This window comes from Podospora pseudocomata, chromosome 5 (genome assembly GCF_035222375.1).
Source record: "Podospora pseudocomata strain CBS 415.72m chromosome 5, whole genome shotgun sequence".
Classification (NCBI taxonomy): domain Eukaryota; kingdom Fungi; phylum Ascomycota; class Sordariomycetes; order Sordariales; family Podosporaceae; genus Podospora; species Podospora pseudocomata.
In genome coordinates, this window is record NC_085889.1 from 733,606 (window position 1) to 753,757 (window position 20,152).

General features: G+C 51.3%; 7 protein-coding genes across 7 annotated transcripts; 4 read left to right on the plus strand and 3 right to left on the minus strand.

Annotated features, from left to right (window-relative positions):
• Positions 1-179: 179 nt before the first annotated feature.
• Positions 180-863, plus strand: QC762_0075570 (uncharacterized protein; the record flags this gene model as incomplete). Its single annotated transcript, XM_062883802.1, has 3 exons — positions 180-313; positions 493-634; positions 690-863. 3 exons carry the CDS (start codon positions 180-182, stop codon positions 861-863), a joined length of 450 nt encoding a protein of 149 aa, XP_062741649.1.
• Positions 864-882: 19 nt separating this feature from the next.
• QC762_0075580 (uncharacterized protein) lies at positions 883-1,590 on the plus strand (the record flags this gene model as incomplete). The annotated part of the gene is made up of 2 exons (XM_062883803.1): positions 883-1,224; positions 1,303-1,590. The coding sequence occupies 2 exons, from the start codon at positions 883-885 to the stop codon at positions 1,588-1,590; spliced, it is 630 nt and encodes a 209-aa protein (XP_062741650.1).
• A 1,307-nt stretch (positions 1,591-2,897) lies between these two features.
• QC762_0075590 (uncharacterized protein) lies at positions 2,898-4,870 on the minus strand (the record flags this gene model as incomplete). The annotated part of the gene is made up of 2 exons (XM_062883804.1): positions 2,898-3,595; positions 3,652-4,870. 2 exons carry the CDS (start codon positions 4,868-4,870, stop codon positions 2,898-2,900), a joined length of 1,917 nt encoding a protein of 638 aa, XP_062741651.1.
• Positions 4,871-5,306: 436 nt separating this feature from the next.
• QC762_0075600 (uncharacterized protein) lies at positions 5,307-5,999 on the minus strand (the record flags this gene model as incomplete). The annotated part of the gene is made up of 1 exon (XM_062883805.1): positions 5,307-5,999. One exon carries the CDS (start codon positions 5,997-5,999, stop codon positions 5,307-5,309), a length of 693 nt encoding a protein of 230 aa, XP_062741652.1.
• A 6,662-nt stretch (positions 6,000-12,661) lies between these two features.
• On the minus strand, positions 12,662-16,341 carry HNWD-pc3 (HNWD NOD-like receptor pc3; the record flags this gene model as incomplete). The annotated part of the gene is made up of 2 exons (XM_062883806.1): positions 12,662-14,035; positions 14,092-16,341. 2 exons carry the CDS (start codon positions 16,339-16,341, stop codon positions 12,662-12,664), a joined length of 3,624 nt encoding a protein of 1,207 aa, XP_062741653.1.
• Positions 16,342-16,987: 646 nt separating this feature from the next.
• QC762_0075620 (uncharacterized protein) lies at positions 16,988-17,230 on the plus strand (the record flags this gene model as incomplete). Its single annotated transcript, XM_062883807.1, has 1 exon — positions 16,988-17,230. The coding sequence occupies one exon, from the start codon at positions 16,988-16,990 to the stop codon at positions 17,228-17,230; it is 243 nt and encodes an 80-aa protein (XP_062741654.1).
• Positions 17,231-18,195: 965 nt separating this feature from the next.
• On the plus strand, positions 18,196-19,855 carry QC762_501120 (putative secondary metabolism biosynthetic enzyme). The gene is made up of 3 exons (XM_062890541.1): positions 18,196-18,826; positions 18,885-19,239; positions 19,345-19,855. Exons 1-3 carry the CDS (start codon positions 18,313-18,315, stop codon positions 19,523-19,525), a joined length of 1,050 nt encoding a protein of 349 aa, XP_062741655.1. The 5' UTR covers positions 18,196-18,312; the 3' UTR covers positions 19,526-19,855.
• Positions 19,856-20,152: the final 297 nt, after the last annotated feature.

Below are 20,152 nucleotides of genomic sequence, written 5' to 3' on the forward strand. Positions count from 1 at the left end.
GATTTAATTTCTTGCTTCGCGATTTAATTTCTTGCTGCCCGACTGTCTCTCTTCGCGACCACACTCTCCACTTCCACCAGATTAGCCATATTCATCCAATCCTCTTCCACTCACCGCGGCGCCTTTTTTCTTCCCACTTCCCACCAATTTTGGTACCTCAATCCCTATCTCTCGCCACAATGGCTCCCAATTCAAAGAAGCCAGACCCAGACTCGACTGATGAGAATATTCTCATCAGTCATGACCAACTTTACAAGATCGATCAGCTCCGAGCCAGAAACATCGGAAAGTATCTTCCGCTTCCTCAGCTTGTGTAAGTGATGAGTCGCTCTATTTTCCCTCCCTTCTCGAAGCAATGCTAACAATTTCTTCACAGGGCTGTTGGTGGCAAAACTCTGGAAAGTCGTCTCTTTTGGAGACCGTCACGGGAATTCCATTCCCACGCGGGTAGGAGCTCTGCACACGTTATGCCACTCAGATCACCCATCGCAGAGACAGTGATGCCTTTATATCAGTTAGCATTATCCCGGGACCCCGCGCTTCCGTCGAGCACAAGGAGGTTGTCGAAAGCTACTCTCGCTATCTCAACGACACAGCCCAGCTTCAGGCCGAGTTCCCGGCCATTCTAGATGAGGTACCTATGCTGCCACCACACCCTCTTTTCGCCTTTCTTCTCTTCTAACATTCAGGATCAGGTCAACGCCTGCATGGGAATCCGCACCCCCCGCAACCCCACAGGACAGTACACATTCAGCGAGGATGTGCTCAAATTGAGAAGTGCGGCCCCAACGGAGACTACCTCACCGTCATTGATGTCCTGGCATCTTCCGCATCACGACGGAGGGCATCACCACGGGAAATGACAAGGCCGTGGTTCGGAACATGGTCATCGAGTACATCAAGGACCCGCGCACAATTATCCTCGCCGTCCTCCCTGCCAATGTCGATGTCGCCACCCAGGAGATCCTAGCTCTTGCGGCAGAGTACGACAAGGCGGGTGAGCGCACCCTGGGCATTCTCACCAAGCCGGATTTGTTGAAGGAGCGGAGTGCTAAAGCGACTGTTTGTGAGTTGGTACTCGGCAACCGCAAGGCTCTGAATCTGGGGTACTACATCGTCCGGAACCACGGGGGCGATGAGGATGAGGATAACTCGGAGCTGGCCAAGCGAGAGCTCCTGTTCCGCCAGCACCCTTGGTGTGAGCTACCTGATGAACGCGTTGGGGTCCGTGCCCTCCGTTTGCGTCTTCAGGAGCTGCTTGGTGAAATCACCGATCAGGCCTTCCCCGCCATTTGAACCCAGTTGATGGATATGCTTGATGAAACCCAAGACGCTCTCAACGAGATTTGCGCCTCTCGGAAGACTGCTCAAGAGCAGCGTCAATATTTGGCCACGATGCCAGCAAACTTTCAGGACCTGAGGCGAGCCGCCTTGGATGCTGACTACTCCCAACACAAGGCTCCTGATGATCCTGACTTGCGCCTTTCTACCCTGGTTGTCCTTCAGACAGAGTGGTTTGACGACACATTCAGGCGCCTATCTCAGACATACAAGTTTCAGGAACAAAAGGGGCTTGGAGTACCCCGATGAGAAAGTCACGAACATGAAGTTTTCCCAACTAATGAAGACTGATTCATCTCAGTATCCCGAACTTGCACGGGTAGTCGTCGTTTCAGTAGCCAGTAAACAGCCTTTTAATGGAATCATGGAGTGGATTGAGGGCATTTATCACGATTTCCGGGGCATCACGCTCGGTAGTCACTCCAGCCATTCTTTCCAGTGCCTTTCAGGGCCAGTCTGTTAAACGGGAAGAGCTCACGAAGAAATACCTCAACTGGATCATTGTGGTTGTGCACAGATTCGTCGTGAAAGGTCTGCTGATGGCCTGCACCTGTCCAACCGTTTTTCAGCGCCTTTTCGCCACCATGGTCCCCCAGCTGGTTGCCTCCTATGAACATGCGATGAAACAGGCGGTGTTTCTAGTGGAGCTTGAGACACAGAGAAAGCCGTACACTTTGAATCATTACTTCAACAGCAACATACAAAAGATACGGGGTCTCAAAATCAAGGATCAGCTTGAGCCTCACAAAGACTCACATGGAGATGTGTCGCTTCAGAAGATCCCCACCGTGACGGAGAACAAGAGTAACGTGGAGTACATGCGGGAAGAGATACGCGACATTCTCAGGGCCTATTACAAGGTTGCCAGCAAGCGTTTTGTAGATTACGTCTACTACCAGGCCGTTGACCACTGCCTGTTGAGCGGTCCCGATAGCCCTTTACTGCTGTTCTCCGAAAAATGGGTCCTTGGTCTGGATGACAAGAAGCTCGCCAGAATTGCCGGTAAGAATCAGCAGATCACGGACAGGCGTGCCAGGTTGGAGAAGAAGGTTCAGGATTTGAAGGAGGCCGTTGAGATTTTGTGAAGGGATTTTCTGATGGAATAATGGACATGTACACTACCTTGTAATACCTTTTGGCTGCCATAGCAAATGGCTGTCTATCACACCTCTCTCGTGTCAGATATCTTCATTCACATAGAAAGAAGTAAGAGCTCTGTCAACCTTTATTTCTCGCATCATTCACGTGTACCACACCTCAGACACATGATGCACTCCCGCCTTTCAGTGATATTTTTAGGCTTTCTTCTCGTTGATAGTTTGAGATTTTAAAAGATAGTTCAAGTGCTTCGAAAGGTAGTCCAGAGTCTCAAAAAACATTTGAGAGCCCTTATATGATAGCGAAAAGGTGTATTACATCTCGAAAAGCCATAACAACAATTGATAGATCTAGGCTCGATGAAGGCCGGATTGAAGGGAAGTACCGAGAAAATAATGTCACAAAGGAAAACAAACTGGCAACCGCCGAAGAACAAGGGAGTCCACTGTCCACCTCAATTAAGTACCTCCATAAATACCCCACAACACACCCTGGCCATTGCTGCTACCCGAGCACTCCATCTCGCCTCTGGCAGCCACTCGCCCGTTCTTGCCGAACTTCTGCACCGAATCGTTGATGATGTCGATGACATCCTGCCCGCCCACCCGGAAATCGACGTTCAATCCTATATGCGTTGCCTCGATTCCGAACCGGCAAGACCCAAAACTGAGAATCTCTCGGTGCGGCTCGTCGGCCATCTGGTGTCTCCACTCGGTAGTGCCGTCTCCTTCGATGTTGCGGATGATCTGGAGACAATCAGAGATCAAGGGGGAGCCGCCGTGGGTTCGGTCCTCAAAGGTGGACATGCCACAGTAGCCACGCCCCGGGGGAACGTCACAAGGCCAATTTGGTGTGGAACCGTGTGCACTGCTGTCCCAAGTCTGCCTCGCTCGCTCCGGAGAGCAAATAGGGAGCTTCATGAATCCCGGTATCCTGATGTTGAGATCATACAGGTCCTTCTTGACGTTTGAGTCGAAGACATTGGGACTGCCCGCAAGAGGATCGCCGTTTTGGCGGCCATTGGCAACCCATTTATTGACAGACCCAAAGATCAAATCTTCCTTGGTCACTCCACCGTATTCACTGATAGAGCCGAATCCAGGCGGCAGTATGAACTTGGCCCAATTGCAATCTCCGCCTTCCGAGCATATGCGGGCTTTGTCTTTGTCAGGCATCACGAGGTAGTATCCGCGGCCGTTCACACGCACACACCCGCCGTATTCATCGTGTCATCCGAGAGGTAATCCGATACTGGCTTGTTGGCATTGCATTCGGCACCGGAGTCAAGAATGAAGGCGTATGATTTGGAAAAGCGCCAAAGATGCGGACTACCAAAACCGAAAATCGTCTTGGTAATTCTGTCTCGCATTGTGCTGGCCGTCGGCTTGTCCGGTCGCACCACGTTGTCGTCAATTTTCCCTTCACTCAATTGTCCATTCTTGATCATATCCCACAGCTGATCAAGTGCGGCATCATCTGGGACGTCAAAGAAACGCAACAGTGACTTTTCAGAAGCATGGGACCAGCCGTCGAGAACCTCGCCCAAATAGCTCGAGAACTTGTTCTGGGCTTGGGGATTCCAGTCGGTTCCTTTCGCTGGAGGCAATAGCTCCTTGGCAATCGACGTGGTGGTACCAATGAAGCCCATAGTTAAATCCTTTGCGTTGTTCAATGAGCTCTCGCGTGGAATGAAGTAGGGAAGGGTTCTCAGGAAGTTGTTGAAGAACGGTGCGGCCACTGTGAGGGTCCCCAAGCCGACGAGGTCCAGTAGGATTTTGACCCACTTGTCATCGTCCTTGGGTGGCGGGATGGGGGCAAAATCGTCGTGCATGCTGTTGAGCTTGGGGGTTACAAAGGCGGCGGCAGCAACGAGGCTGTTGTGGTATTCGTGGTGCATCTGGTGGATGTATATAAGAGCGTCAAAAATTAGCTTCGCTGCCGGTCCGGACTTTTCTTCGTCCAAGCCCTTCTCGCATTCAATTGCGTTGTCGCAGTTGTCTCCCGTCAATAAAAACGAGTAGCATTTGGGGCTGGACCCCAATCGGAAGATCTGCTCCAATCTCTCCATCAGCTTCCTCCTCCGAGGTCTGAATGTCTCTTTGTAAAGCTTGATGCCCTCCCTCCATGCAGTATCCGTGTCTAGAGTGTGCCAACGGTATGATGGAGAGCCAACCGTGTACAGATCCGTGATAGCCTGATGCGTGCAGCTGTACGTTTTCCACCTTCCTGGAGGCGTTGACACGGTGTTGTTGAGCTTTGGGTTTTCCCCAGCTTTGATCTTGGCGATGTGGCTGTCTGGCTCTTCATTCCAGCTCTTGCTCGGTGGCGGGGGATCGTTGAAGACTTGCATGTCACTGGCCCAGTCAATTAAGCCGCCCATGCCCAATGACGCGTAAACGGCCGCACGAATCTCCTTGGACTCTTCGGACATGTAAGAAACCCACTAGTCACTGTCGTAGACCATGATGTCGCTATGGCTGGCTGTGTCGATGTACCGTGTGACCACGCGGCTGCCCTTGCGCTGATACCGTTGCCCCCTCCGTTGATAATCTCGTTGATCTCGGCATCTGCAATGTATCCACTGGTGCCGGTACATCTTCCAGGGGTTGCAAACGAGGTCAAACGGTCGCCAGTGAAATGGCAGCTGGGCCCCCAGCAGCCAGGTTGGGCCATCTGGAAAGACCTGCCATAACTGGTGACGCCGACGAGTATCTTGTGCCCGGGAACTCCGGCCTTGATGATCATGGCCAGCGACTGTGCTGTCTCGGTCATGTTTGTCTGGCTACGGAGACAGTTCTCCGTTGGGCATCCCATTGTTCATGTAGATCGTACGTCATGTAGACAATGTAGTCGACCACCGTTCCTATTTACTGAATGGGGAAATGCTTCAGATACCAATAGGATGCAGGGGCTGCAATGGCAGTTGACCGGCCCGGCAGCGAAGTTTTGAGTATGATCAGGAAGGCAAGGTAGTTGGGACCGTCTTCGGCCTTTCCGGGATCAAACTCTGGAAGATCAGGGGCTCCTGGATACTCCCAGTCAATGTCGACGCCGTTGAGACCATGTTTGATGATGAAATTTGCGATGTTTGTTGCCATACGGCGACGGTTTTCGGGCTTGACGCCATTTCGGAAGATCAGATATGTCGCTGGGTCAGTGGAAAAAGCCCAACCTCCAAAAGACAGGATCCTCTTGACATTGCGGAGGCGCTTGAACTCGCGGAACTGGTACTGAGCCAGTGTGTCGCCAACCTCAACCTCGTAATCAGGGGTCAAGGTGCCGAAGGCGAAGTGCAGATGTGTGTATTTGGACGTGTCGATCTGGGAGGGATCCTGATAGAGACATGGGCGACTCAGACTGTAGCCTTGAAAGTAGGCAAGCTTGATGGCACCATTTCCGGTTCCTCGGATGATAGCATTTCCGCAGTTGGAAATACAGCCATGGGTACCTGGAGCTGCTGTCCCTGGAGCACCGTTGCCTCTCGTATCAACGCAAAAGTCTTTCGACACACCGCACTGACCCCAGATATTGCAGCACGATCGCAAGGGACAGGGGTTCATATTGGTAATATTGGAGCCATCTGTCGGCCGTGTTGAACCTGGCTTCTGAGGGCCACACACAGCGTTGGCGACGGGGGCTGGGAAGGGGGCTGTCCCTGAGCTCAAGCACATCCTCGTTCCAACCCACAGCAACTAGCACCCATGCCAGCCCGAGGTGTTCTTGTTGAATGTCTCGATATCGATCACCTGTAAGCCGTACTCAGCGGCAAGGTTAGCACAGTGTCGTCCGGCTTGACCGAGTAATCGAAGCAGGACCCGTCCGCCTTAGGCTTAGGTCAAAGGTCGGGAAGAGTCCCCTCGATACAGCAGACATGTTGCTTGGGACGAAGAGAGCCGCAAATCCCGAGGTTGAATCGGTCAAAGTTGAAAGGAGTGATGCCGCACTTGACTGCCAGCTCGGCGCAACCATTGCCTGCTTCCACCTGCACGGTTCTGCAGGTAGCTCATTGTTGGAGCGCCTGCGAGCGCTGCTGAAGTCCATGTCGGAGCGTTCTCGCACGTAGTGTGGAGTTGGTTTGTGTTGTGTTGTGGTGCAAGAGCGTAGAGTTGGCACGAAGAAGTGGGGTCAAGAATTTGGCCTCACTAGGGAAGGTGGTCGACTCGGTGAAAGAAAGGCAAGTGGCATTGGCCCAGCCTTTGATGGCATCTTGAATAGGTGAAAAGGTACCATTACTCATGATAGCGACGCCAAACACATGGGTGCTGTCATAGCCGAACCCACAGAGCTGCATAGCGAGCTGTGGTGTCGAAACATTGAGCCTGTCGAGGTTGTCTTGCAGAATGCGTAGAGCAGATTCGCCAAGTCCCTGGTTCAGAAGGCCCTGACCAATGTAAATGCCGAGTGTGGCCAGGCCAGACTGACCGAACATGATGAAGGGCGTGTCCGTCGCGCCATGTCCTCGAGCAACATAGGTACAGATTTGTTGGATCAGGGAACGAATGCCAGCGACAGGCAATCTAAAGCCTTCTTCCCACCATCCAATCTCAAGGTTGACCTCCACAGTCTCAGCAGTTTCCACATCGGCACTGGGCACAGCCTCCGAAGTTGGAATCTGTTTGAAATCTGGGCCAAAGGAAGAGCAAGCCTGGGTGCGGTGATTGATGCACAGATCGTCGACTGGATCGTAGATGGAAAAGTCCTAAAACATGGTTTCCTGACAGTACCGGATTGGCGTGAGACTGGGGTATGTGGACCAGTTCCCGGTATTGCTTCCAGAAAGACCACACCGCTCAGGGCAGTGCGGTTGGCGGTTAACTGTACGCACAGGAGGCTAAAACCCCATTGCAGCCACATCTGTGGACAGCAAGAGGCCTACAGCCCCAAGAACTGTCGTCTGCCAGAATAAACGAGGCATGGCAATGTCTCCTGAGCACCTTGCAAAGCGTTAGCCAGCACTTCAAGAAAAGCTGTGTAAACGGTGCAAGACCTACCTGACAAGATATACACGTGCCCGTGACCTAGAGACCAGAGCAAGCCGAGAGGCGATGATAGTGAGTTTCTCACGGAGATGCTTCGGAATTGTACTCATATAATCGAGGTCCTGCATCGTGTGGGACAGAAAGTCCATGTGTGAGCCCTGCACACAGGGTTCGAGTACCGCTAGCCACTTGTTTCTGTTGGTGCTGTTGGTGAAAAGGTCCATGGACAAGGGAAATCCAATAAAGTGGTACTCATGCAGGACGGTCACCGTTGCAGACTGTTGCCTTGGGTAGGCATTCTTTTTGTCCCTGTGGGGACCATTGAGTCAAATGATGCCACTTACACATAGGGGAATACCGATGTATTGGGCCTCGAACAACTGAGGGGGCTCAAACCAGCCCACCGCCCAGATATTCGAATGACCACCTGCATAGAGACATGGATGACATGGACAGGGGAAGTAACTTGGCCTTGCCCCTTACTCTTGATTTTCAATGAACCTCTATCGTGTGCTATGGCCCCTGACTTCCCGCCACCATGTCCTTGCGGGGTGCTATTTTAGGTACATCAATAAAGTACGTACATGATGAGAAGATTAATCCCAGTAGTTCCGGGCAGTGAGAGAAACGAATATGAAGAGAACTAATTACGTTGCCACTCCCAACATGCAGATCGTTGGCCTACGCCAAGAAGCCAGCCATGACAATAGCAACAGCGAGGCATTTTATGCCTACCACAGCACCGGACTGTGCCGCGTTCTCCTTGGTTGTGCAATCAGCGGGGCGGTCGGGATTGAGGGCACTGCACAATCTCTCGCGAAGGCTATTCTGGATCCTTTCGGCCGTAGGCTCATCAATCTTTACCCGGCAGGGGTCTGAACTGACACCTACGGGGTTGGAAGCGTCCATCAAAGCACAAGATCCCTTGTCTGGGAAGGAAGGAACGGCCGTCGTGTTAGAAATGTTGATGGAAACACCAGGAGAAGCATTGCAGGGCTCGTCGTTGGCCGTAACGGCGACAAGATCCGTTGCCGGCGCGTCCTTTTTGATAGTGAAGTGCAAAAGCTTGGTGGAATCATCCCTGACGATCTTGTCTCTGTCGCTGGTCTGGTTGCAATATATCCAGCTGGTGACCAAAATATTTGGAACGCCCCTTCCGCGGTCATATTGATGAAGGTGTAGGCAAAGTAGGGTTCATAATCGGTCCAGCTGACATTGAGGAAGAGGTGATGATTCGGGGGCCCCGACTGGCCAAGGTCGGATATGTTCCGGACCTGATATGAGATTGATGGCTGAAGAAGGGGTCCAAGCTGGGCGTTTCGGATTGCAAAGACGACTGGCATCTGCTGGTCGGTCGTGTATGTCTCGTTGCGTGGGAAAACAAGATCAACTTCCATCACATTGGCAGCATGGGCGATGGCTCCAAAAACGCCCAGAAGGGACCACAGGTCCCGACAAGAAGACGCATGGGATTGCAATCTGTTGGGGGGGCGATGCTGTGCTGGTGCGTTGCTGTCTGGTCCTCCGATGAGGTCCGGGTTGTTAGATGGAGGGTGGTGGACTTGGATGGTGTCGAAAATGAATCGGAATTTAAGGACAATATTTCGGTCAAGGAGTGCTTGATTCAAAGTGTAGACAAGGCAACATGCAAAATAAACGCGTGAGGTGTTGCACCACTAGTCGCCAACCAAAAGGGTTCGCACGACCAAGGGCCAATCACAATCTAAAGCTGGCTGCATACGACCCATTTATGCTATTCTTCGTGACCAACGTCCAAGCATTCACTGATGATTTAGGTCGCCCATATCTGCAAGGGACCAGACGGTACATCAGGTAAGTCGGACCGCTCCTTTCACCTTCGCTTCCGGGCCGCTGCCGCTGCAACTGCACAGTCCCTTTCGATGAGGCACAGTCAGCCGATCACCTGCGGTTTGCCTTGCGTTACTATCGACGTCGCTGAATGGCGGTCTAGAACAATTTAAGAGTCGATGCAACTAATATTTGACAGGGCTGAGTACGCGCTGATCCAACTGTTCGGGTTACCGAATATTATCGTTCTGAGGAGTGGATGGCTTCGTGCATTGTCACGGGGGTCCCTTGATGGCGAGATGTAACGTCTCTCCTTGGTATGCAATTGGAAGTCACCGAGAATAACACTTGGCATACAGGAACTTTCGAGGTGCCCATCGATATATTGCCAACAGGGTCTTGTCGGTGTTGGTGATAGGATCTTGTCAGGACCATCTTTGCTTGACATCCGATCCATTGCTGGTCCACAACATGATTCACCTGGCAAGAATTAGGTGGTATCGCATTCTGCGTTGGAGGCGTAGTTGAAATCTTCTGCAGGCAGAGTCTGATTTCACTTTCGATAGTGTCTTCCTCGAGTCCCGTCGGGAACACGAAGACTGCTTCGTAATCACATCATGTTGCTTGATGGGTTGAGTCGGAACATTTGGTCCAGATCCGCGTGTCTAGTTGTAACGATCTCAACCGTTCTATGCTGAGGTATAAGATCCACGTCAACCCCAAGAGTATCATAACCTTCGTCAGTTGCCTGCATCTCCCATCACATTCTTTAACCCCCTGGGTAGCTTGGTCTTATTGTTTCATACCTTACCTATTCTGCAAGATGCAGTTGAGATGTTTCATTCCCCTCGCCGGGCTCCTGCCAACCTTGGTCTCGGGTCGTGTCACAAAGGTTCGCCGCGGAGTTGAATGTTATCTTGATGCCGCTCCCGACAGCAACACGCTCACATGCCAGACCTTTGCAGACCACTGGTATATCACTCTGGTCGACTTCCAGCGCATTAACCCTAACGTGAATTGCCCCAACCTCGACATTAATACCTCGTATTGCGTTTACGGCGACGTTCTCCCGGAGCCTAGCTCCTCTTCCACTGTTACCCTTCTCACCTCAACTTCATCATTCTCAAGCACCCCGCTCACCACAACGACCTCCACCCAGAGCTCCATCGTCACTTCTTCTCCACCTTCATCGACCACTTCAACTCGGCCTTCGTCGACCGTCCAGCCGTCCAGCACCTCTGCTCCCAGTCCGAGCGTCTCCCCGCTCTTACCTGGTGTTGTCAACAACTGCAACCGCTTTTACAAGATTGTGCCTGGTGATGAGTGCGACATTGTTGCCGCTAAGAATGGCATCACCACAGCTCAATTGAGAAGCTGGAATGGGATCAACACATGTATGTACCTTATCTTCAAAGAGCCTCCATCAGAAGATTCTTTTCCCTGACAAGATTCGAAATTAGCTTGCTCAAATCTCTGGCTCGACTACTACATTTGCATTGGCGTCCCCGTCGCCGCACAGTCTCCGCTCATGCCTGGCACCGCCGGTACATGTAACCGTTGGCACTTGGTTGCGTCTGGCGACCAGTGCGACAACATCGCCTCGAGAAACGGCATCACCGTGACCCAGTTTAGGTCTTGGAACACGCAGGTCAATGCCGGTAAGTCTACCCATTTGTCTCGTCGACGACAGACCCCTACTCCAGTGCTGACATGACTTGATTGTACCTACCTAGGCTGCACCAATTTTTGGTTGGGTTACTACGTGTTCTTCCTGGTCGAGGGAAATATATTGCCGCTTTCGGACTTGGGTGGGGTGTGTAACTAGGAGCAGCACTGCCTCTGACACCGTACCCCCCTCCCCTGTCAGTAGAGGCTAGAATCGCATTTCAAAATGTCCAAATTAAACAGTTTAATTGGAATCATTCCCAAATAAAACAGACGGTCTAATCGTTATATAAAACACCTACTCGGCATGAGATTCAGACCCGTCTTACATAGGTACCTGTTACAACCTGCACCAGAAATGGATACAGACTGCAAGGCAGTACGCCAGAGGTGAATATGACAGGATGATCGAAGGTTGTGACAAGCGTCTCAGACACGGGTTCACTGTCAACAACAGGTTGTTCTAACAAAGAGCTACTGAGAGTGGATTGTAGACAAATGAACTTGAATTGCTTGCATGAGGAATCAGATTCCTTGACACGGGGAGCGCCCGGCGCTCCCCCCTATTTATGTGAAGCTATCTACATATGTTTCTGAAGTATCCTTGTACCTTGCTCAGTGTGCTTGTATTGCTTGCTTTTGGCCGCGGCCAACAGACCATGGCCACCGCTAACAGACCATGGCCACCGCTAACAGACCATGGCCACCGCTAACAGAAGGATGACCTCCTTGCTAGTAAGACTCCTTTCTTTCTGACAGGTACCACCCAGTGGTTCCTGTACAGGGGTATTACGCTTGGGGCGTAACACCCGCCTCTTTATCACTTCGAGTAGCCTGTTTCGTCATGAAGATAGGTGGCTCTAGAACACTTGGTAGAGACGTCATTTAGCCCACTCGAACAACTCGAGATCGGGCTAGTTAGCTTAACGTAGTTCCAAGCGCCACAACTTTATTTGATCTGGTTTCCTTTAACAGCCGCCAGGCATTTAATTATCCGCCTCAATTCCAACCATTAATTATACAGGTAGATAGCAGTTAGGCCGTAATACGGCTAATTGCTTATTTGCCATGTAACATAAAGTCTTACTTACAGCCTAGTATTAATTTCATTAGCATAATGTTACGCCCCAAGCGTAATACCCCTGTACAGGAACCACTGGGTGGTACCTGTCAGAAAGAAAGGAGTCTTACTAGCAAGGAGGTCATCCTTCTGTTAGCGGTGGTCATCCTTCTGTTAGCGGTGGCCATGATCTGTTAGCGGTGGCCATGGTCTGTTAGCGGTGGCCATGGTCTGTTGGCGGTGGCCATGGTCTGTTGGCGGTGGCCATGGTCTGTTGGCCGCGGCCAAAAGCAAGCAATACAAGCACACTGAGCAAGGTACAAGGATACTTCAGAAACATATGTAGATAGCTTCACATAAATAGGGGGGAGCGCCGGGCGCTCCCCGTGTCAAGGAATCTGATTCCTCATGCAAGCAATTCAAGTTCATTTGTCTACAATCCACTCTCAGTAGCTCTTTGTTAGAACAACCTGTTGTTGACAGTGAACCCGTGTCTGAGACGCTTGTCACAACCTTCGATCATCCTGTCATATTCACCTCTGGCGTACTGCCTTGCAGTCTGTATCCATTTCTGGTGCAGGTTGTAACAGCGGGATCAAGAAAGATCTAGAGTATTGTGACGGGCTATAAATTAATGGAGACAGCCAGGCCCCTCCTGTGTCACATTATGATAGAAAAAAAAGAGAGAGACAAAGAATGAGAGATCAGCTCAGCTGTCTGTCGTGAACTTTATAGTTAGGACGCGCCCCGAAGAACAGCCAATAGCAATTGTTGATGCCGCTGCAGCGAGACATTGTGACTGATATTCCAGAGGCAGCCATAGCCAATTTTCTGCACCCTTCGTAATCCATCTCTTGCTCATGTCTGTTCCATACCATGGGTAATGTGGGGGGTTGGTATCGTTAGATCCGGATGCAATCAGCTTCGAATCAAGGGAAGACGCTACCGATTTCACAGAACCGCCATGGCCCTCGAGCGTCTGCGTACATGACCCCGTAGCCGCCTCCCAGATCTTGATGGTATTGTCGTCTGATTCTGACACAACCCACTTCGAATCGGGCGAGAACGCTACCGACCAGACCCAACCGCCATGGCCCTCGAGCGTCTGCGTACATAACCCCGTGGCCGCCTCCCAGATCTTGATGGTACTGTCGGTTGATCCTGACGCAACCCACTTGGAATCGGGCGAGAACGCTACCGAGTTGACCCCATCGCCATGGCCCTCGAGCGTCTGCGTACATGACCCCGTGGCCGCCTCCCAGATCTTGATGGTACTGTCGGCTGATCCTGACGCAACCCACTTGGAATCGGGCGAGAACGCTACCGACCAGACCCGATTTCCATGGCCCTCGAGCGTCTGCGTACATGGCCCCGTAGCCGCCTCCCAGATTTTAATGGTACTGTCGTCTGATCCTGACGCAACCCACTTCGAATCGGGCGAGAACGCTACCGACCGGACCACATCGCCATGGCCCTCGAGCGTCTGCGTACATGACCCCGTGGCCGCCTCCCAGATCTTGATGGTACTGTCGGTTGATCCTGACGCAACCCACTTCGAATCGGGCGAGAACGCTACCGACCGGACCACATCGCCATGGCCCTCGAGCGTCTGCGTACATGACCCCGTGGCCGCCTCCCAGATCTTGATGGTACTGTCGGTTGATCCTGACGCAACCCACTTCGAATTGGGCGAGAACGCTACCGAGTTGACCCCATCGCCATGGCCCTCGAGCGTCTGCGTACATGACCCCGTAGCCGCCTCCCAGATCTTGATGGTACTGTCGTCTAATCCTGACGCAACCCACTTGGAATCGGGCGAGAACGCTACCGACCGGACCCAACCGCGATGGCCCTCGAGCGTCTGCCGGCACGCATTCCAATTATCCTCTACCATTGGCCTCGAAGTAATCCACTTCCGTTCTTCCTGCGTAAATAGGCCTCTTGTTATACTTTGGGCGGGGCTGAATACAAGTGCTGAAGCGTATACCTGAAGAGGATAATTCTCAATAACCCATTTCCAGTATAAAACGAATCGGCGCATGTCAGCGACAAGGCTTGGTAATTGAGACGTAATCGACCTGTGCTAAATTCCTGTTAGAACCGCTTAATAAGAGGATACTATCACTGGGTAGAGCCTACCTGAAGAATGCTTTCGAGCTTTGCCATTGAAAGTATCCCCTGCGGCATGCTCTTACAAAGTGAAAGTGCTTCAAGCCAGTGGAGGTAGTGCTGCCTCAGAAAGTCATCGACGATACCACCATCTTGGAAAATATCTGGGTGCTTGCTATCGTCGCTCGACTGCCAGTTACAGAGATGATCAACCCAGTAAACGCACGAGTACCGCACTGTCGCAAGAGGGTCTGGGTCCGGCACTCGGACGTGGTCGATAGAAAATCCCGGTGCACATAAGCCGTATACATCGCGTTGCAACTTGTCTGAGAGAAGCTTTAGTGACCGATCCGATATGTGATGGTGGGTCATAGCCACACCACTGGGGAAAAGTAATGGGGAGGCTTTGTCGCTTAAGTAGTCCTTGGCTGATTGATGAACGAGGTAGATCTGGTTATCTCGGACCGTGAGAAAGGATCCGCACTTGGCCACGATCTTGTGAACATTCTCCGTCGTCTTGGCAATCTGTTCCGGTAATCCAGACAAGCCGCCTATTTCATCCAAGTGAAGTGGGCGGTATGCTACCGTCACCACCGAGAGAATGCGCCGACAAAATTCCGAGTCCCGTTTATTCCGCTCGATCTCATCCAGCATGCGACCGTACATCCCATCCAGCCCCGGTGGCACTTCTTCAACAATCTGCAGAACATGCCAGCTCTCAACCCCATCCTTGCTGAGTTCCTGTACGACGAGGGCGACCCAGAGGAACGTGCCGTTTGCCTTGTTGTGTAGAATATCCCGTACTTGATCCTTTAGCAGGGCGTCGTCCTGAAGTGCTTCCAACCCAGATAGTTTATCGTCGATGTACACATCGACGGCATGAGACACCTCCATCGCATTTTCCTTCAGCTCAAGACTAAGCCTTGTTCGCGCATTGTTAGACTTCAATTTCTTCTCGATGATCGTCTCGTTCCGGCTTGTTAAGAGCCATTTTATCCGATCGGATGAGATACAGACGATAAAGTCTAAAAGCTTCGGTAGGTCGATAACACATTCGTCTAGGGCATCGACGACTAAACAGGTTGGCTTCACGTTCGGATCTCCTAGCATCCCCACTAAAATGTCCGAGAGGGCGAACCAGGCATTTGCGTCGGAGAGGGATTTACCAGCGTCGGTGTATTTACGCACGTGGGAGATGAGACGTGGCTGCTGGTGGGCAAGAAGGTAGATCAGGCCACGCAATACGGCAATGGCGTTATTGATGCGGGAGTCGGTAGCTTGGCAGAAGAAGTAGGCCAGATTACGACAATGCCCGTCTGCAACAATGGCTCCCTGTAGCTCGTTGATGATGCCGCAGAGTAACATGGTCTTGCCTTTGCCGGGATCTCCATTGATCCAGAGTAAGCGGCTCTCCGACCGTTCACGCCATAGACAGAAGTCGGGGTTGGCGAAGACCCAGCGGTAAGCGCCAGCAAGCAACCCACCTTTTGCCTCCTCGATGCGCTTCTTGTCAAGGCGCGGGTCGGTAGAATGTAGACTGGATAGACAGCGATCATACTTACTAATTTCCTCTCGCAGCCGCTCAAATGCTCGTTCTTCTCCTTCGCCGTATAGAAGCCGCATTTGTACGTTAAAGATGCCAAATAGACAGTAAGCCCTGTCTTCTTCGCGCGTCGTGCTGCGGTGTTTAATCCACGACATACGTACGTCAAAGCTGAAATCGGACAATTTGTTGGCTTGAAGAGCTCCTAGAGGAATGCCAGTTGTGTTGTGAATATGCTGTGCGAGAGAATTCTTATCTCCTAGGCGCTTGCGGTCTTCGGAGAAGAATTCAACAACTTTTGGCGCAATAAGCTCTTGGAGTGTCCACCCACGAGTGAACCATCTGGATTTCCGAAAAGCCAATTCCCAACCGGGATTGCTGTCGGCGTCCTGTTGGTAGGTTGAGACGTCTGTGAGATAGACATAGCATTTGGCCGCATTGCGGTACCATCGGAACATAGAGTTGAGAGCCTCCTGAAACTCATCGCAGTCGGACTTGTTGATGCAACATGTGTCGATCCAGAAGAAGTTCAGTCCATCACGCCCGGCTTGGTCTCCGCAAAACTGGATCTTAGAGTAGCCTCTTTTGTTCTTGCGCGTACTGTCCGTTACATCCTCAAAGCTGACCTCTTCGTCGCCCCATGTGTGCGAAAGTATCGCATACTGTGGGACCTGGTCGTCGGGAATGTCATCCGTCAAACTAAAATCGCCGGTATCATTGCGTTCCAGGAGGCGCATTGTCGAAAAACCGCCGAGCTTAGCTCTCGTAGCTACTCGTATGACTGTCCGACAGCGGGAAAAGGCGAGCAGGTGGGCCGGGGGAATGGACGAAACTAGTAGGCTCAACAAATCAGTAGCTGAAACCAGGATAAGCTCTCAGACATAGATCAGAATCACCTACCGCGAGTAATTGTTGAGCTACGTAGCGCAAATCTCAGTGGGTTCGATTGTTGCAGCTCAAAGGTGGTTGTTGTTGCTGCTGTCTCCAAGGGTTAAGGTGCTGTCCTGCCCAGATTGCCAACCCCGCACATCAGGCATTTTGCTGGCGCCAACTGCGCATACTGGAAGCATCGTTATTGGCGGTGTTTCGCTGGCGTGCATGAAGATGTCCCTTTGGAGGCCGTCGTTTTGGCGCGTCCGTATGCTAGCTGGTGCCACGAATGCACTGTCCATAAAACCGTAATGTTTCTTGAAAGTTTGAGGCGGCTGAGGATCGGCGTCTCGTTCATTTTACAAGGAGACTACACAATAGATTGCCGTGAGGACGCAGCAGGCTACGAGACGAGGAGGGGCGACGGCTACACAACTTGCAGAGAGGGCGGAGCTCCTTGAAGAACAAGAATTTGCAGGTCTGACAACTGTCTGGAAAGAAGTCTACAGTTTCATGCGGTGCACCGGTTCTCCCTGCCAAGGGACTTATTACTGGCGGGATCCAGATAACCGAAGCATTACAAACTTAATACAAGTGTCTTGCCAAACCATGTCGACTACGCTGAAGGAGATAACATACTCAGGACTCTATACCAAGTCCACTACAAAAAGCCATTGGCTCCACGAAATGATAGGCCGAACAATACTATTCAGGTTATATCGAGCTGATAGAAGGATTAGAATGCAGTACGAGTGAGTAGGAAGTGTATGCTGGATAGGCGAGTGAAGGGGGTTGCTAAACTGGGATAAACAGCACGCACTTAAGAAGGGGCTGGTCCGTCCTACCGCCGGTTTCCCAAAAGCCCTCGAGATCTTACAGGATTATAGTATATCGGCCCGATATTAAAAACCCCAAGACCCGAGATTTGCGGGTAGGTTGGGAGGAGCAAACGACTATATACCTAAGGTGAGGGCCTGGGCTGTGCCGAAGTACCTCTATTTTCTACAGCCCGTTGTATTTTCGATTTCTATTTTCTGTCGGCGGTTATATGCTTCAGGTTTATTGGAAGACTGAGGGGTGTGAATGTAGAAGATAGGGAGAGAAATCTTCCTCAGTTTTTGGCAGTATGTCATCCGAAATCTGTATCGGATTTCCCTGGAAATGACAGTCTGGATGTGCACCCGTGCTTGAGCCTGCTGCGGGGGCTTTGAGATGCTTGGTTTTATGAGTGATAAAGGAGGCTGTGGCTTTTACGGTCCTTCTGCCGCTTGGGAGTCTGCGTCAATTAGCAAAGTCCCAGGCTGAGATCACCGTTCTGGATTCATCTCAAGAATCAATCGAGGATTCTAGAGACAGGAGGTTTACAAATATGGTGATTATGTAATTGTGGAGATAACCGCCGCGGAGTCCGATCTGGTTCCATGGCACGGATGACGTCTGCGGAAATCAACGACAAGCAATGGTGCTCCGAATTGTCCATGTACTTACTGTTCATCCAACATCTCATAGCACTGTGATTATCTTTGTTGTGTCTGTCATTTCCAGTGTATCTACCTGCGATTGGGTGTATTTATTGCGGCTTTTTTTTTTCTTTGCGGCTTTGGGCGAACCATTTTTGGGGAAAATGACTCCTATAATTAACCCGCAAGCATCAAGTCTCCAAGATGGCCAAGCATTTCTCCACGTCGAGCTTTGGGAAGATTACTAATGATAATGACCCGTTTGACCGCTGAACTTTGAATATATCTACGTATCCTCATCCTGTAAACTCACCATACGTTTTCTAAACTTGAGATTTCGTCTCACACAGCATCGACTCTAGTTCTCCAATTTCCGTCATGCCTATTCCAGAGACATACAAAGCCTTCAGGCGCACCACCGGCGACCTACCGAGGACCATCGTCCCCTCAACTGAACCCATGGTGCAAGAGCTTGCGCCGCACGATGTCCTCCTCAAGATCCACGCCGTCTCCCTCAACTTTCGTGATGTTGGCATGCTGAACGGGCGCTACCCGGTGGATGTGATTGAGCGTGGCATTCCGTGCTCCGACGCAGCTGCTGAGGTTGCGGCTATCGGAAGCGCGGTGAAGGATTTCGCCATCGGAGACCATGTCTCGGTCAATTTCGATCTCGGCCATCTTGTTGCAGGGGATGACGAGCCGATGCGGGCACTTGGGGGTGATGTAGATGGCGTTCTGAGGGAGTATGCGGTTTTTGAGGATAAGGAGCTTGTGCAATTGCCCAAGCACTTGCCGTGGGAAGAGGCATCCACTATCGCGTGTGCCGGTGTCACGGCTTGGACTGCTCTCGACAACTTGAAAGCGCCGAATCCTAGAAGTGCCTTGTTGCAAGGTTTGTGTCTCATTTACTGACCCATGATAGTGAAATAGTGACTGACGGATTGAGCTAGGCACGGGAGGCGTCAGTCTGTTTGCTTTGCTGATATGCCTTGCCGCGGGCGTCAAACCAATCATCACGTCCTCCTCTGACAAAAAGCTTGAGGAAATCCGAAAGCTCGGCTCTGATGTCGGTACCATTAACTACAAGACCGTCTCTGACCAAGTCTCGGAAGTGAAGCGCCTCACCGACGGCAAGGGCGTCGACTTTGTCATTAACAACACTGGACCGGCGTCTCTTCCGGAAGATATCAGTTTCTTGCGTTCACGTGGTGGTGTCGTCTCTCTTGTTGGCTTTTTGGCCGGCTTCAATGGCGACTGGCAGCCAAGTGCTATCATGGCGTTGATGTCGAAGTTTGCGAAGTTGAAGTAAGCTATTTCCACTGCCATAAAAAACATTCTTTTTTCTTTTCCTTTATTTCTTTTTCCCTGGATTGCCAAGGACAATGATTCCACTAACGATGAGTGATCCAGGGGTATTGGTGTCGGCTCCAAGCAGGATTTCGTGGAGCTGAATCAGTTTCTGGCTGAGAAAAAGTTATCCCTTGCCCCGCTCGTTGACCGAGTCTTTACGTTTGATGAATCCCCGGCCGCGTTCGACTATTTGTACTCTGGCAGCCATGTGGGCAAGGTAATTATCAAGGTGCAGGACTAGACATGACCTCCTTAGCACATTGCTAGCTGGAGGTCTTGCGGGAAGACGAGTTTGTAGGCAACTAGTGGCATGATGTTCATTTTGAAGGATGTGGGCAACTGTAGTATGATCCAACGGATTCTGCATGGGATGAAGATATGAGGGTGGCTTTGGCACGCGAACGGAATTAGGGAACAATGTTTGTCTGGTTTTTGCATCGAAGTGTCTTCACATGTTCTGGGCCTTGTAGTACATCCTCTCAGATATCAACAGTTTTTAAATACAAATAGAACGTCTCCCGCTAGTTTCCATTGGCACGGGAATCTCCAACCTTGCTCAAGGTCTCCAAACATATATTGATCAGGCATTTCTTTATGGGCGTGGTGCTGTTATCAAACACTTTACTACCTTACGGAGGCTGAGATGAACAACTGAAGAAGCTGAGAGAAACGACTGGAGTAGCTGGGATTTGGCTGAGGCTAAGGACCAAGAGAGCTGGGACAAAGGGTTACTAGGTAGGTAACAAGCTCATATGGCCTTAGACAACTGGCCCTGCCACCCATTTCAACCATTGTTCACAGAGCAACACACCCCGCAATGTAATCCTTCTGGGTACTACACCGTCACAATACTCCACAATATCTCCCC